Here is a 13,483-nt window from a genome sequence, read left to right on the forward strand (position 1 = left end):
TACCCACCTCCATCTGTGCCCCCTGGAGGACAGCCACCCGTGCCCCCACCCATCCCCCCACCCGGCATGCCTCCAGTTGGGGGGCTGGGGCGGGCAGCCTGGATGAGATAACCTGATGCCGTTCCCCCCCACCACCGCTTTTTTTTTAACAAAAGTTTTTCTAATCACCTCGAAGAATAGTTAAAGTGGGTAAGCAGCAGGGCACCTTGTATGATGCTAGATGGTGGCAGTATGGGAAGAAATGGATTGGGCCGTGAAATCGGGATGGCCCCCCACACCTGAAGAACAGAGACAGCGGCTTCCAGTGTGGCCCAGGCAGTGCCGGCTGCCATTCACTGTGTGTTTGGTGTCAGCTGATGCTGGCTGAGTCCTGCACTGGGTGACTCTACTAGTGAAAATGTTCACCAGCCATATTGGCTCAATAAATAGCTCAGTAAGGAGTGAATTTTCTTCTAGAAATCAGTGCCTATTTTTCCTGGATACTCCATTTTAAATAGTCCAGTTCCACCTGAAGTCAGGCTGTTGTCATCGCTTCCATTCTGTGATGTTCTCTCCCATGACACCCAGTAGGTCAGAAGAACCACTGTTTTGATTTAGATATTTACATTCTTTGTATTAAAGTTATTTTGAAGGGGTTACCTGGTTGGGTGGCTTTTTTTTTCTTTCCTCCAGGGAGAAGGGGGAAAATATACTTGGAAAGTCATGTCTGTTTACATCGATCTGCAGATTTCTGTATAGAGAGATATTTTTTAAGTGTGACTGTAACAAACTGTGAATTTCACCTTGGTTACAAACAAGACTCCTGTCAGTTATCCAAATAAAGTCAGCTCTGAAACGTTTGTTACGGCCAGCCGAAGGTGGGGCTCGCGGGCTGAGGCCTCTGGGTGTGGGGTCTGGAAGCAGATCTCGTTCAGGACCCCGCGGGGGCAAGGAGAGCCCTCCGGGCAGCCTCGCTGCCAGCCAGACCACGCATACACGCACGCGTGCACACATACACACGCATGCGCACGTCTCCCATGCCCTATGCGTGCATTGGCTTTCTTTAGAGGGACCTGGAATTCCAGACCAGTTTGGACTGTCAGGTGTGCCCGCATAGACGAGTTTCTGCGTTAGGTGGTTCGGATCTGAAATCCTTGCCATGTCTGGTCTGTGACCAGGCGGAGGCCACTGGAGTGACAGTGGTCACCACCACTCACACTGTGGGAGGAAGGGGAGCAGCCCACCCGAGGTGCCCCCAGGAGCCAGGGCCCTCTGCCCAGCGATCCCGCCACCCAGAACACGCACTGTGCATCCACACACAGGCTTGCAAAGAGCCTTTATTTATCTAGCGCAAAGTATACACTATCACCATCTTCTGGTACTCCTTTTACTAAAATAGTTCAAATCAATGTTTTTACCACACTATCAAAAAGTTCTATTTCTTTTTCTCTCCCCAAATCAAAGTGGTTCAATAGAAGGTAGAAATGGGCACAGGCGTCCACTCCCAGCCACGCCCGGAGCCGGGGAGGGGCTGGCCCTCTATTTCCTACAGAAAATAGAGCGTGGCTGCTGGCCCGGGGTCAGGAACCAGACATTCCAGCCCTTTCCAGAAAGCAGCACGGAATCTCCCCAACATTATGAAAAATATACACCTCTACCGCTCCGCAGTCATGCATTCAGTTTGTTTCTTTAAAAAAAATCAGTAGTATTTTGTTTCCTCTCAAGTTTTCAAGAAAAAAAATGAAAGGTCACTTTTTTCCTCTTTCAACACTGACCTAGCTGATCACTCGGGTGAGGATACACCACCCTAAAAACGAGCTCAGCAGATTGCACCCGGGTGAGGCGGAAGGGCGGTCTCCATCACAGTGGGACCTGAAGCCACAGTGTAGTTAGGAGTCACAGTGGGCTTCAAGATCTGAGATCAGAGTTTTGAAAAGGAAAGGGACCTTTATGGAAAGGACACCGTTCAGCAACACCCCTACCCCACCATGGCCTCAGAAGGGAGGCGGGTCACCCGGCATCCCCCTACATGCGCTTTGTAGTGGCAGAGCTGGGACTCCCCTGAGCTGGCCCTTGAGGCGAGGCCCTTCGGAGCCTCCCCAGCCCACAGGCTCCCCCTATAATTGCGCACTGTACCCCGTGTGTGGGGTCAGGCAGAGGTGCTGCTGGCTTTTTTGAAACAGCTTATGTGAGCAAGACAACTGTCACAGTACAGTTCTGTGGTAGAAAGCCGTCCTGTGCAGTCTGGCTCAGGGACACGGGCAGGGAAGGAAGGAGACGTGGCACCTGGCTCGTCCTGCCTCCACGGCAGGCAGGAGAGTTCTGGCGGACATCCCCCACCTGATGCCTGGGGCAGGGTCACTTCCCCCAGAGGAGAAAGGTCACTTCGGGGCTGTTCTTCCTGGGTCAGGTGCCAGGAGCCCTTCCTTATTGCTTTTTTTCAGTCATGGCAAAGCTAACCTGATCCAAACGTGACAAATGGGCTCCCAGACTGGTCCCCGCCCCAAATGGACCCATCTCCCTCAGCTGCTCTGTGGTTCTCTGGACTCCAAGGCCAGAGGGGGCCTCTGCACCCCAGCTCACTGCCCACTGGGCAGGAATCGCCCAGTATCATGACCCTACTCCGAGCGCACACCCCATGACGGGGAGCTCACCACCTGACCTGACAGCAGGTTCCTTCCAGGAAAAGCCCACGGCTTCCTGTAACACCGAGGGCAAGAGGGACACGCCTGTCACTGTCGGCAGCACCCGCCTAGCACTCCCTGGGCACATGGAGGGCCAGGAGCCCTTCCCCTGAGTGTGTGACCCAAGGGCTCCACTGGCAGAGAGCTAGTGGGAACCCTCGGAGTCCCCGCGGGGGGGAGGAGCGGGGCAGCCTCTCCCGCCCCCTACCTGGTTCCCTTCCTCACCTGGTCCCTGTCCCTCACCCGTCTGATGCAAAACCACCTCTGGGGCTGGCCGCGTGAGGTCGCATGCAGCCCTCGGTACCGCCGCACGGGGACGTCGGATGATGGACGAGGGCTGAACAGAGCCAGTGGACGCCAGGGCCGTTCCAGAGCGCTCCCAGCAGCCTGTCCCTGCCTGCCTGCCAGCTTCTGCCACAGGTCACCTGCTCCCTCTGGGCCTCATTTTCCTTATACACAAATTGTAAAATGTACTTACTGCTCTTTACAGTTTATACATGGTCATTTACACTAATGGTCTCATTTGACCCCCAGAGCCCTGCGAGGGGGCCTCATGCTCCTATTCGACAGTGGAGGACCCTGAGGCTCAGTGGGGGGACTGTCCACCAGGTGGGACAGCAAGGCAGCAGGACTCAGCGTGGGCCTCCACTCCCCAGCCCACCCCGTCGGCCTCTCCAGCAGGTGTCCCCTGTGGGCTCACATGCTGTGAACAAGGACGCAGGCTGACGACAGCTGATGGCCTCTAACCACGAGCATGGCTAAGAGAATTTCCAAGCCCTCGTTTTGCACCAGGGGCCTGGAGAGGCTGAGTGACTTGCTGAAGGTCACATAGCACATTAAAGCCAGAGCCAGGTCAGGCTCCTTCCAAGGAGAGCAGAACTCGTCACTGCGGCCAGAGGCCCAGCCGTGGCGGGTGCTGCTCCTCCGGAGAGAGAGGCATGGGCACTCAGCCAGGGACTCTGCTTCGGCCTTCCTACATTCCCTGGCCCATCATGGAACGGAGATGCCTCAGGCACTGGGAAGGAGGGACCAGAAAAGATAGAGTACGACCTAGCACAGGACAGGGTGACATTGCAGAGTGGGGGTGGCGGGCGGGGGGCATGGACTCTAAAAACAGGCGGCAGCTGACAGCAACGGAGCTGGGCATAGGGGCCAGAGGAAGAACCTCAGGAGCCTCCAGCCAGCCACGGGCAGGGGCGTTCCCTGGTCTGCGACTCACGGGACCCAGTGCTTAGCCAGCGTCAGGTCACAGCACGTGGGTGAGGAGGGTGCTTGCTCCTTGCGTTGGAGCCAGCTGCCAGTGGCCTCTGTCTAGTGCAGGTGGCAGCCAGGGGTGGACGAGGCGCCCCTCCCCCAAGGCTGGGACTAGCCTGGCTGGCATGGCTGCTGGGCCCGGCGTCTTGGAGCGGCCTTCAGTTGTGACCAGGCCCCCGGGGGAGAACGACGCTGTCCAGGTTGCTGTGCTGCAGGGAACAGCCGGCGGCTTCTCGTCCCCCCGTTTGCTGGTGTGTGAGAGGTGACAGGCGGGGGCCCGGCCATGGCAGGCAGTGTCCTATGTACAATTCATCACAGGAGAAGAAGACAGTGGCTCGGCCAGAGGGCCTGCTGCTCCCTCTGGGGACCCCGGGCAGGGACAGTCCATGTCCGTGGAGGAAAGGCCTACAGAGGCCCCTTGAACTGGTTCCCAGACAGGTGCTGCCGGATGGAGGGCTTGGAGCTGGCGGCGTCCCCCAGTTTTCTCCAGACCACCTGTGGCAGAGGGGAGGCGTGAGTGGGGCGCCCACCCCAAGCCCACCGCGGCCACACACATGCCGCCTCGCTGCTCTGCAACACGCCCCACATCCCCAGAGCCACGGGGCCAGGCGGGGACACTGAGACCAGGCCTTTGCACATCCATCCTCATGGACCACACCTGTCATCCTGAGCAAGTCGCCACTGGGGCACGGGCTCGGCCTCAAGCTGCCCAGTGGGGCCCAGGGACCCAGGAGGCAGCACAAGAGAGGGGTTTACACCTCGCCCCGTGGAAGGCCCTGGCCCAGCCCTGGTGAACCACCCTCCCCTGCTGGCTCCTGCAAGGGTCCAGGCACGCGTCGGTGCGGTGGGTCAGGAGGCGAGGGTCTCCCGGCTTCCACAAGCAAAGGCAGCCCCGGCCCTGCAGACCCACAGGCTGGAGGGTCCTGCCTGCATCACCTGAGCAGCCACAAGGGGCACCAGCCAGCTGGGAGGCCAGAAGCCAGACACCTGGGACTGGCCCAAGGGCCGGGGCACATGGGGCGAACCAGACCAGTCCCGAGGGGGTAGGGGCACACTTCCGGGGCAGGCCTGCGGAGATCAGACACCCCATTCCCTGGGAAGGGGGGCAGTGGGCGAGGTCAGGCCAGAGTTCCCCGCTCTACCGCCTCCTCCCGGCCCTCCAGGCCGCCAGCCTGTCCACACGGGAGGGCAGCGAGTGACCTCACTCACAGCGCCAGGCCAGGGCGCCCCCTCTAACCCCCGCCACGGCCCAGCCCCATAGGAAGCGCCTCACATTGCACATCTCACGGACGATGGCCTTCTCCTCCTCGCTCAGGTCCCCCTCGCGGCTGTCCGGGAGCTGCCGCTCCAGGTTCTCGTGCACCTCCAGGACCTGTGGGGAGTGGGGTCCAGGGTCAGGGGCCTGGAGACCTGCAGGGCAGGCCGTCTTCCCTCACTGGGTCCTTTCCCCTCCCCCCAGTGACAGTGTAGACACCACACAAGGAAAGCAGCACCACCGTGTCACCACTGGGGGCAGAGCTGAAGATGGGTCCCCACTGGGAGCAGGGCTCGTCTCGAACAGGTGGGCTCACGCCGACCCAGGGCCCCAGCTCATGATCAGAGGGCAGGAGGACTGAGGACCGCGCCCACTCACGCACGTGCTGGGGTGGGTGTGTGTGTGTGTGTATGTGTGTGTGCGCGCGCGCGCGTGTGTGTCCGTGGTGCACGCACAGGTGAAGCGACCAGGGTGCAGAGGCCTGAGCGGGGCGGCAGCTGCGCCTGGAGGGGACACTAGGCCTGGGAGGCCTGAACTTAAGTCCTAGCCTCACCCTGCCATGACTCTGACCTTGAGGAGTGCCTGCCCACCTCCCCAGGCCACCGTTTCCCAGGCACAGGGATGGCAGACAGGTGACACACTTGACACCACCACCTGGCACCTCTGAGTCCCTCCCACAGTGTTCCAGGCAGTCACAGCTACCCAGCCCCCAACACAGAGATGAAAGCCCCTCCCTGCTGCTCAGATACCCCAGAAAAGGCAAATATGGGGTCCTGCAGCACTCCAGGGAGCAAGCTCCCGGGGGAGCAGGAAATGGGTGCGGGTGGGCAGTTTCTAGCTAGTTTCACAAGTTCAGAGATGCACAGGCATTTTATTTCCAGTTTAAACGGTTTCTTTTGTCTCTGCTAGAGGCCATGGTCAACATCCTCAGCATGTGTCCTCCTTGGCACAGGCTGGTCAAAGCCTCAGGCTCAGCCTTGAGATCACACTGATGCTTCACTCTCGACCTAACCAAAGGCTTGTGAGGCCTGGTCCTCACCTTCATCGCGTGCACGACAGCCTCGGGCTTCTGTCCTGCAGGGCTGTAGCCGGTGGAGGGGGGCGAGGACAGCTCAGGTACTGGACAGACTGGACCCTGTGGGAAGGAATCACATGGTTCAGCTCACGCTGACTGGCTCCCAGGTGAGGCCACAGGTGTGCCTGATGGTGAGCGAAGTCCCCCATTGTGTGGGGCTAGGTCCCGGGCAGAGAGAAATGGGTGGGTGACGGGGGAGAGGACTAGGCCAAGGCTGAGGGGCAGCACCTGGACGCCACCACGTCCCACGGGCTCCTCTGCACAGAACACGTGGAAGGTCCACCGTCCATTGTGCAAAGGAAGATGGAGGCTGGCAAAGATCACCTAGCAAACCCCAGGTGGCCAGACTCCAAGCTCCCTCCTGCTCCCCCAGCCACCAGTGGGTGATTCAACTCACCTCCACCGCCACCTCCCCCACCCCCAGAGTCTCTCCCAGCCCTGAGCCCTGCCTCCCAGCCCTGTCTGACCACCTGGCTACCTGGCCGCCTGATTCAGCAAACACACTAACTGGCAATTAGGGGATCAACTCTCACAGCAGCCTTTGGGGGAGGGGGCAGGGGTCAAGCCATGCGAAGAAGGGGTCCAGACTCCCAGCACCTGTCCACCTGTAGCCAAGGCCGAGTGTCTGCCCAGGGCCACCCCCCTCCCAGCTTTTCCCCACAAGGGACACTGGCCCAAGTGTCCAGGGTGCAGGGCTTCTGCCTCAGGCTGCAGGGGGACTCCCAGACTCAGGCCCCACTAAAGGGGCTCACAGACAAGAAAGCCTCAAGGATGGAGCCCCGGGACCAGGAGGTGTCCGGAGGTCAGAGAAGGCTGGGAGCGGGCCTGAGGGAGCCAGACAGAAACACCAGCATGTCCCAGTGAGCACGTGGGCACGGAGAAGACCTCCAGGCTGCGTTCCCTTCCCTGCATCTCGGCTTCCTTCCCATCAGTGGGCCCGATGCCTCCTCCAGCACCTGGACCGACCTGGGGAGCTCAGCTGAGTGCCATCGCCCTGGGATCCTGCCCAATCAGACACGCTGTGCAGAGACCCTCAGGGCCCGAACCTTCTGCCTGGCAGCCAAACCCAGCTCTCCCCACCCGCCTGCCCGGCCTGGCCCTGCTCCCAGGGCCTCGCCACTCACCCCACTGCTTGCTCCGCAGAGGCCGGGCCCCTCAGCCTCGCGGTCAGGGAAGGCTGGGCGTGGGCAAGGCTCTGCTGGCTGTGACTTGAGCAGGGCCCAAACCTGCCTCAGTTTCTTCATCTGGACAACAGAAAGGGTCCCTGTGCCCCAGGGTGTGGGACACAGCCCGACAGCTGTTTCTCTAACTGCAGCCCAGGCCGCCTGGCCCCTGGTGCCAGGCCAGGTCTGTCACATGGGGGAACCAAAAGGACCGGGGGGCTCTGGGGGCCGGGCAGGTGGAAGGCAGGCCACACACACAGGTGCACAAGAGGCAGACAGCTGCACTTACCCCCACTGGCCAGGAGGGGGAGATAGCCACACACGTACAGCACGGCACCTGGCCCTTGGCATCTCTGGCCTCCTGTCTCATCTGCACCCGGGGCACCCTGAACCACCTGCTCTGGAAGGGGGCCGATTCCTGGTGCAAAGGCAGGAGGGGGGCCAGGAGTGGCCAGGGCAGGCTGCGCGACGCAGCACGTCTGGTCCCCCCTCACCAGGCTGCCAGCAAGGCAACGGAATCCTGCAAATGAAGCCGCCACGAGACTAGCAAGGTGCACAGGGAGTGATCACAAGCAGTCAGGACCGTCCCCTCTGGGGCATCCCCAAGCACAGCTCACCAAGCAGGCCTTCCGTGGTGGAGGGACAACGGAGCGCAGAGCCCGGAGCCACCTCACGCTCCCTCAGCCCATGGAGTGGTCAGTCCAGCCCTCGGGGCAGACGCTACCTTTCTACGCCCCGCTCCCCAGACGAGGACAGCGAGGATGGACGACTTGCCAAGGCTTGTGAACAACGAGGCTGGGCCTCAACACTGGGTCTGCGAGACTCCAGGGCTGGTGCCAAAAGTGGGGAGACCGGTGTGTACCCAAGAGAACTGGAAGCCTACGTCCCCCCAGGAATGTGCACAGCAGCACATTCACAATGGGCAAAAAACGGAAACAACCCAAGAGCATAGCAACTGGTGAACGGATAAACAGAACGTGTGTCCACGCAATGGAACATTATCTGACAGTCAAAAAATGAAGTGCTGACACGTGCCACACCGTGGACGGACCTCACACTGAGCTAAAGCCAAAGAAACCACAACGTCACAAAGGATCGATCGTTTGTCACATGATTCCACTTACATGAAAATGTCCAGAACAGGCAAATCTACAGGGGCGGAAGGTCCAGGGGCGGGGAGGAGGGGCCTGGGGAGGGCCTGCCAGTGGGCACAGAGCTTCTTCGGGGAGCGATGGAAATGCTCTCTTGTGATGACTGCACGAATTTGTGAATACGCTAAAAACCACTGAATTGTATGCTTAAAAATCAAGTCAACCGACAAAACGGAAGTGGAGAGACCAGCTCCCCCAGGCGGCTGTCAAGAGCCGGATCCTCCTCTTGGGGGGCTGATGACTGCAAACCACCTCGCGCCACTGACAGCTCCTTCCGTGGGGCCCTGAGTCCGGGGTCCAGCCGAGGTCCCCCTGCAGCCCAAGGCAGAGGCCCTTGCACCCTGCCCCACAGCCACCTGGGCCAGTGACCCTTGTGGGAAGGAGCTGGGGGGGCCCTGGGCAGACACTCGGCCTTGGACACAGGAGGCAGGGGATGGGAGAACACAGTAGGTATGAGGGTGGGGACAATGGGGACAGCCAGCCCAGCAGAGAAGAGGTGTCCCCTGTTTCACCTTGGGATCCTTTGACGTGTGGACTATCTGCCCTTGCCATCCCCTGGGACCTGCAGGTAGCCTTACAGAAGACATGCCCACAGGTAGAAAAGCCTACACCCCTGGCAGTGTCCAAGACATAGGCTCCCCAGGGCCCAGCAAGGGCGTGGTACCTGTGGACCTCCTGGCCTCTGAGCCTCCACCTGGCCCCGGCCCCTCCATTGCTGCCTCAAGACTCCCCAACCCTCTCCACCCACCCCAGGGACCTGCCCCCAGCTGCGGTGGAGCCTCTTGCTGGCCTGTGGTCAGCCCCGCACCGGCACGCACTAACCACCCCACCCCCACGGGCCCAGGCTCCCTCTGCTCACACCCCGGGGGCCTGACGCATCACAGCAGCCGGCCAGGCTCACAGCACTTTACAGTTTGCAGACCACTGGAGGGGCTTCTAGATAAGCGCACACCATCACTACTAGCCATCAGGGTTCCCACAGGCGGTCAGAATGAACGCGGGGGGCAGGGGATGAAGAAACAGAGGAGCCGCCGCCCCTGCGGATATCCCCGGCATTTCACGGCCTTTCCTCCTGACGCGACTGGAGCCTCGTTCAGCCACAGGCTCCTGGATAAATATTTGGATTATCTGCTGTCAGCGGGCCCTGCTGCCTGCACAGCGTCAGCAGCTACACTCCTGGAGAAGGTGCGAGCGCCTCTGAAGAGAAACAGACGGCTCGGCCGGCAGCCAGGGGCGGCGCCACCCACGTCCGCCAGCATGGAGGCCAGCGAGGCTTTGCAGAGGCGCCCTGCTCGTCCTTGCTGGCCGGGACACAAGGGAAACAGCGAGGCCAGGCTCCCCCGGGGCGAGGGTCCAGGCCCACCTGCCCACCTTGCAGGACGACCTGAGGCCTGCTGTTCAACTGTTCACGGGGACAGTTAGGGACCCTGCCTTGCTGTGAGGCTTACGTGCACGGAGGGCACTAGCGGACACTCCATGAACGCGGTCGTTCTGATGATGATCATCTTCAGAGCCCAGGAGGGAAAGCGCTTCTTGGGCAGCGGTTTTTAGCATATTCGCAGACGTGTGCGATCATCAGGAGAGAACATTTTTGTCACCCCAAAAAGAAACCCCGTACCCATTAGCAATCTCTCCTCCTTCTGCCCCGCTCCGCGCCCCTGGGCAATCACGCGTGGGCTCTCTGCCCCTAGAGACCTGTGTATTCTGCACAGGATGTCACACAGGTCTGAGGGAGGCATTCACCCCAGGGAGCAGTCCTGAGCTAGCCGTCCACCTCCCGGGGGGCCCAGGCCACCCCTCCCTTCGCTTCAGGGCCAGGATAACCCTGGAGACCCCTGTAGATAACCGAAGTTCACACCCACACGGTCGCAGAGCCTGGGGTGGTGTCCCCCACATGTATACACCCAGCCCCGCCCCAACCCCAGCACTAGCTTGCACCCCGTCCGCGGTGTGTCTGAGGAGTGACACGTGCACAGCAGCAGGGTGGCTGCGCCTGGGCAGCTGCTCTCGTGGCCTCTGGACACCGCCCTGGGCTGCCACAATGTCACCCCGAGTTGGCCGCCACCTCTAACTGCCACGCTGGGCCCTTACGAGCCTCCGACGGCCAGGCAGGGAGCCCAGGTCCCTTCCCGGGAGGGTCAGGGAAGACGGCCGAGGGACGAGGACGGCTGCGCCTCGAACCGCTGTCCCCCCCACCCCCGACCTGGAAGCGGCTCTGGCAGAAGCGAGGGCCCCAAACTGCTCGGCCACGGACTGTCCACGGCCCAGGCACGTCACCACCAGCCTGAGCCTCGCCCCTCGGCTGGAACGGGGACCAAGCGTTCCGAGGCGCCAGGCCCACACGGGGACAGCGGGCCGCCGGCGGAGAGGCACTCACATTCTGCAGGGAGTCCTGGTAGGAGAGGGGCAGGCTGGCGAGCTGGGACTCCGAGTGGTACGGGGACAAGCCTTTCCGCAGCGTCCGGAACTCCCCGGGGCCGGCCTGCGGCAGAGGAGGGGGAGAGGTTAGACGCGGGCGGCCGGCCAAGGGCGCGCGGACTGCACCCCTTCGGAACCGCTGCCCCCTGCCCCGCCAGGAACAAGACACCCCCACCCGGGCCCTGGCAGCTGCTCCGTCCCTCACGGCTGCCGTCCGGTCTGGGCACCAGCTTAGAGGCCATGCACCCCGCATCCCGACCCCGCTGGAGCCCCGACATCCCATCCCAGCAGGTGCCTGCACGGGGCCTTTGTGTGCTCCCCACTGCGTGCTGCATACATGCTGTTGACCCACTGGACAAACAGATGGGGGGGAGGGGAGGAGGGCGTGGCTCTCCCCACAGCCTTCGTTCCTCTGCTCCAGCCTCCGCCACGTGGGTTCCCCGCACCCCCTCTCCAGGCCTGGGGCCAGATCCACAGGAAAGTCCTCCCGCCTCCCACGGGTGCTGGGGCCCGATACCGGGTGAGCCCGTCAGAGCGCTCTGCTCAGGGCGCCTGTCAGCCTCCGCCAGACAAGCTCCCAAAGGGGGACCCCGAGTCTCACGCCTCTGTATCCAGGGGAACCAGAGCAAGGTGGGCTCAGAACTGAGGCCCAGGGAGCGCTCGGGAGGGAGGCAAGGAGGGGGGTGAATGATTGTACGAGTGAGCGAATGAATGAATGAATGGAAACACACAGCTTTGACCTTAGGTGGCCGCCTTCAGGGCAAAGCAACCCCTGCCAGACGCTGGGAAATGAATGGAAACACACTCCTTTGGCCTTAGGTGGCTGCCTTCAGGGCAAAGCAACCCCTGCCAGACGCTGGGGCTGGGGCTGGGGCCCAGAGAGGGAGAGGAGGGTTCACGCTCCACCCCGCCCAGGCCGCCAGCTGAGCAGGAGCCAGTAACTGGCCCAACCACCCTCTTCTACTTCAAAGGAACTGAGGGGACTGTGCTGGGCAGATGAATCGCAAGGGACTGTCCCATAAATGGCAGGCTGCGGAGTCACCCACACAAACCTGGGCAGGACGGACACAGCAGCCACGCCTGGGGGCCCCTCACCCCCACCATCACAGTGGCCCCCAAAGTGTGGCAGGGTCTCACCAGGGAGACTTGGGCACAGCCTTCGATCTTGAAATGGACTGTCATGCCCCTCGTCATGGCCGTGCCTGGGTCAACCAGAGGTGTGGGAGCCTGTGGTGCATCAATGCTCCCTGGTTGGGTCCTCTCAACTGGGGCCACCCCCGCCACCAGGCACCAGAGAGAAAGAGGCTGCAGCCCCCACCCAGCCCGTCACCCAGCTCTCACTCACCACTCCCCAGCTTGTCTCTCCTGGGGGAAGGCACCCCCAGCTCCACAGGAGACGAAAATCCCAAACAGAATTGTTTTCCTGGCAAAGTCTCTATAACAGTATAAAATCTTGCCCAACAGAGTGTGTGCTGGGTTCTAAACCCAAACACACTGGACGTCCACGCCAGGTGCCACTGGACCCTCACCTGCCCTGACACCCTTCTGCAGGGACACCCCCATCTGGCATCTCAGGTGGCCAGAGAAGGCTCAGAGAGACCAGGTGTAAGACCTGGACCGGCCACACACACACACACACACACATACACACACACTCACAGATGAGGCACACACACACAACACACACACACACACACACACGCACACGCACACACGCACACGTTCATTTGGCCACAAACCAGGAATTTGGGCCGCCGCTCTCCCCTGCCCCTGAACCAGGGCAGCTGGGCACTGTCCTGTCCTTACACACCCACCATCTAGACTCTGCTGTGGACTCAGTCTCGCCTCCTCCCAGCTTCTCTGGCCCTGGACCAAGTGGGCTCCAAAGCAGCCCACGTGTTGCTACTCAGAACACCGGCGTGTTGTACCTTCCTCACCCGGGCCGGTTTCCTTGGGAGGAGGTGTGTGTACGGGGTGGGAGGCGGGGGGTTAATCAGCAGCATCGCTTCCCACCCCTGCCTTTGGGGATCATCTATAAATAATTGCACGTCCGCAGAATTTTACCAGCAAGGCTCAAAGCTGGCGGGGAAATGCACAATCTCTCATTAGGGGCCATGTGGCTAATGACGCATCGAAAAGAACCATAATTGCACTTAAACCCAAATTAAAAATCCTGGTGTTTGCCTGTTGGTGTCCTGGAAGAAGGAAATCCCGAGGTCTTCGCTGCTGTGGGGAGGGCGGCTGGAATGGCCTTCAGGGCGCCTGGGCCGGCACCTCGGGGCACGGGGACACTGCTGCTCCCCAGGAGAGGACGCCTCCCACCGGAAGCCCCCTAATGTGGGAGACGGGGTCTGACACACACGACACACACGAGGCAGGAGCTGGGGCGCCACTGCCCAAACCCTTCAAAGGGACAGACACGAGACCCAGTGCTACAAAAGCAGCTCGCGCCCCCGCCCCGTCCAGTCCCCACGCCCGAGGGCAGCAGAGTGTGCTGGACCAGG

At 61.3% G+C, this 13,483-nt stretch overlaps 2 protein-coding genes across 4 annotated transcripts in view; one reads left to right on the forward strand and one right to left on the reverse strand.

The window, feature by feature from the left end:
* Positions 1 to 839, forward strand: part of CCNK (cyclin K) — a 21,724-nt gene extending 20,885 nt beyond the window's left edge. Inside the window, exon 11 of the mRNA XM_025042136.1 lies at positions 1 to 839. This exon is cut by the window's left edge and continues 473 nt beyond it. Coding sequence (XP_024897904.1) covers positions 1 to 111 — 111 coding nt within the window. The 3' untranslated portion in view covers positions 112 to 839.
* Positions 840 to 1,298: 459 nt separating this feature from the next.
* Positions 1,299 to 13,483, reverse strand: part of CCDC85C (coiled-coil domain containing 85C) — a 75,638-nt gene continuing 63,453 nt past the window's right edge. For 2 of the 3 annotated variants that reach the window (XM_025042138.1, XM_025042137.1), the window contains 4 exons: positions 10,939 to 11,043; positions 6,212 to 6,307; positions 5,191 to 5,289; positions 1,299 to 4,412 (listed from right to left, as the gene is read on the reverse strand). In XM_025042138.1, coding sequence (XP_024897906.1) covers positions 4,323 to 4,412; positions 5,191 to 5,289; positions 6,212 to 6,307; positions 10,939 to 11,043 — 390 coding nt within the window. In that variant the 3' untranslated portion in view covers positions 1,299 to 4,322. The remainder of the gene's footprint in view (positions 4,413 to 5,190; positions 5,290 to 6,211; positions 6,308 to 10,938; positions 11,044 to 13,483) is intronic. The other variant, XM_025042139.1, reaches the window with a different exon arrangement.

Source organism: Pteropus alecto, unplaced genomic scaffold (genome assembly GCF_000325575.1).
Source record: "Pteropus alecto unplaced genomic scaffold, ASM32557v1 scaffold8, whole genome shotgun sequence".
Classification (NCBI taxonomy): domain Eukaryota; kingdom Metazoa; phylum Chordata; class Mammalia; order Chiroptera; family Pteropodidae; genus Pteropus; species Pteropus alecto.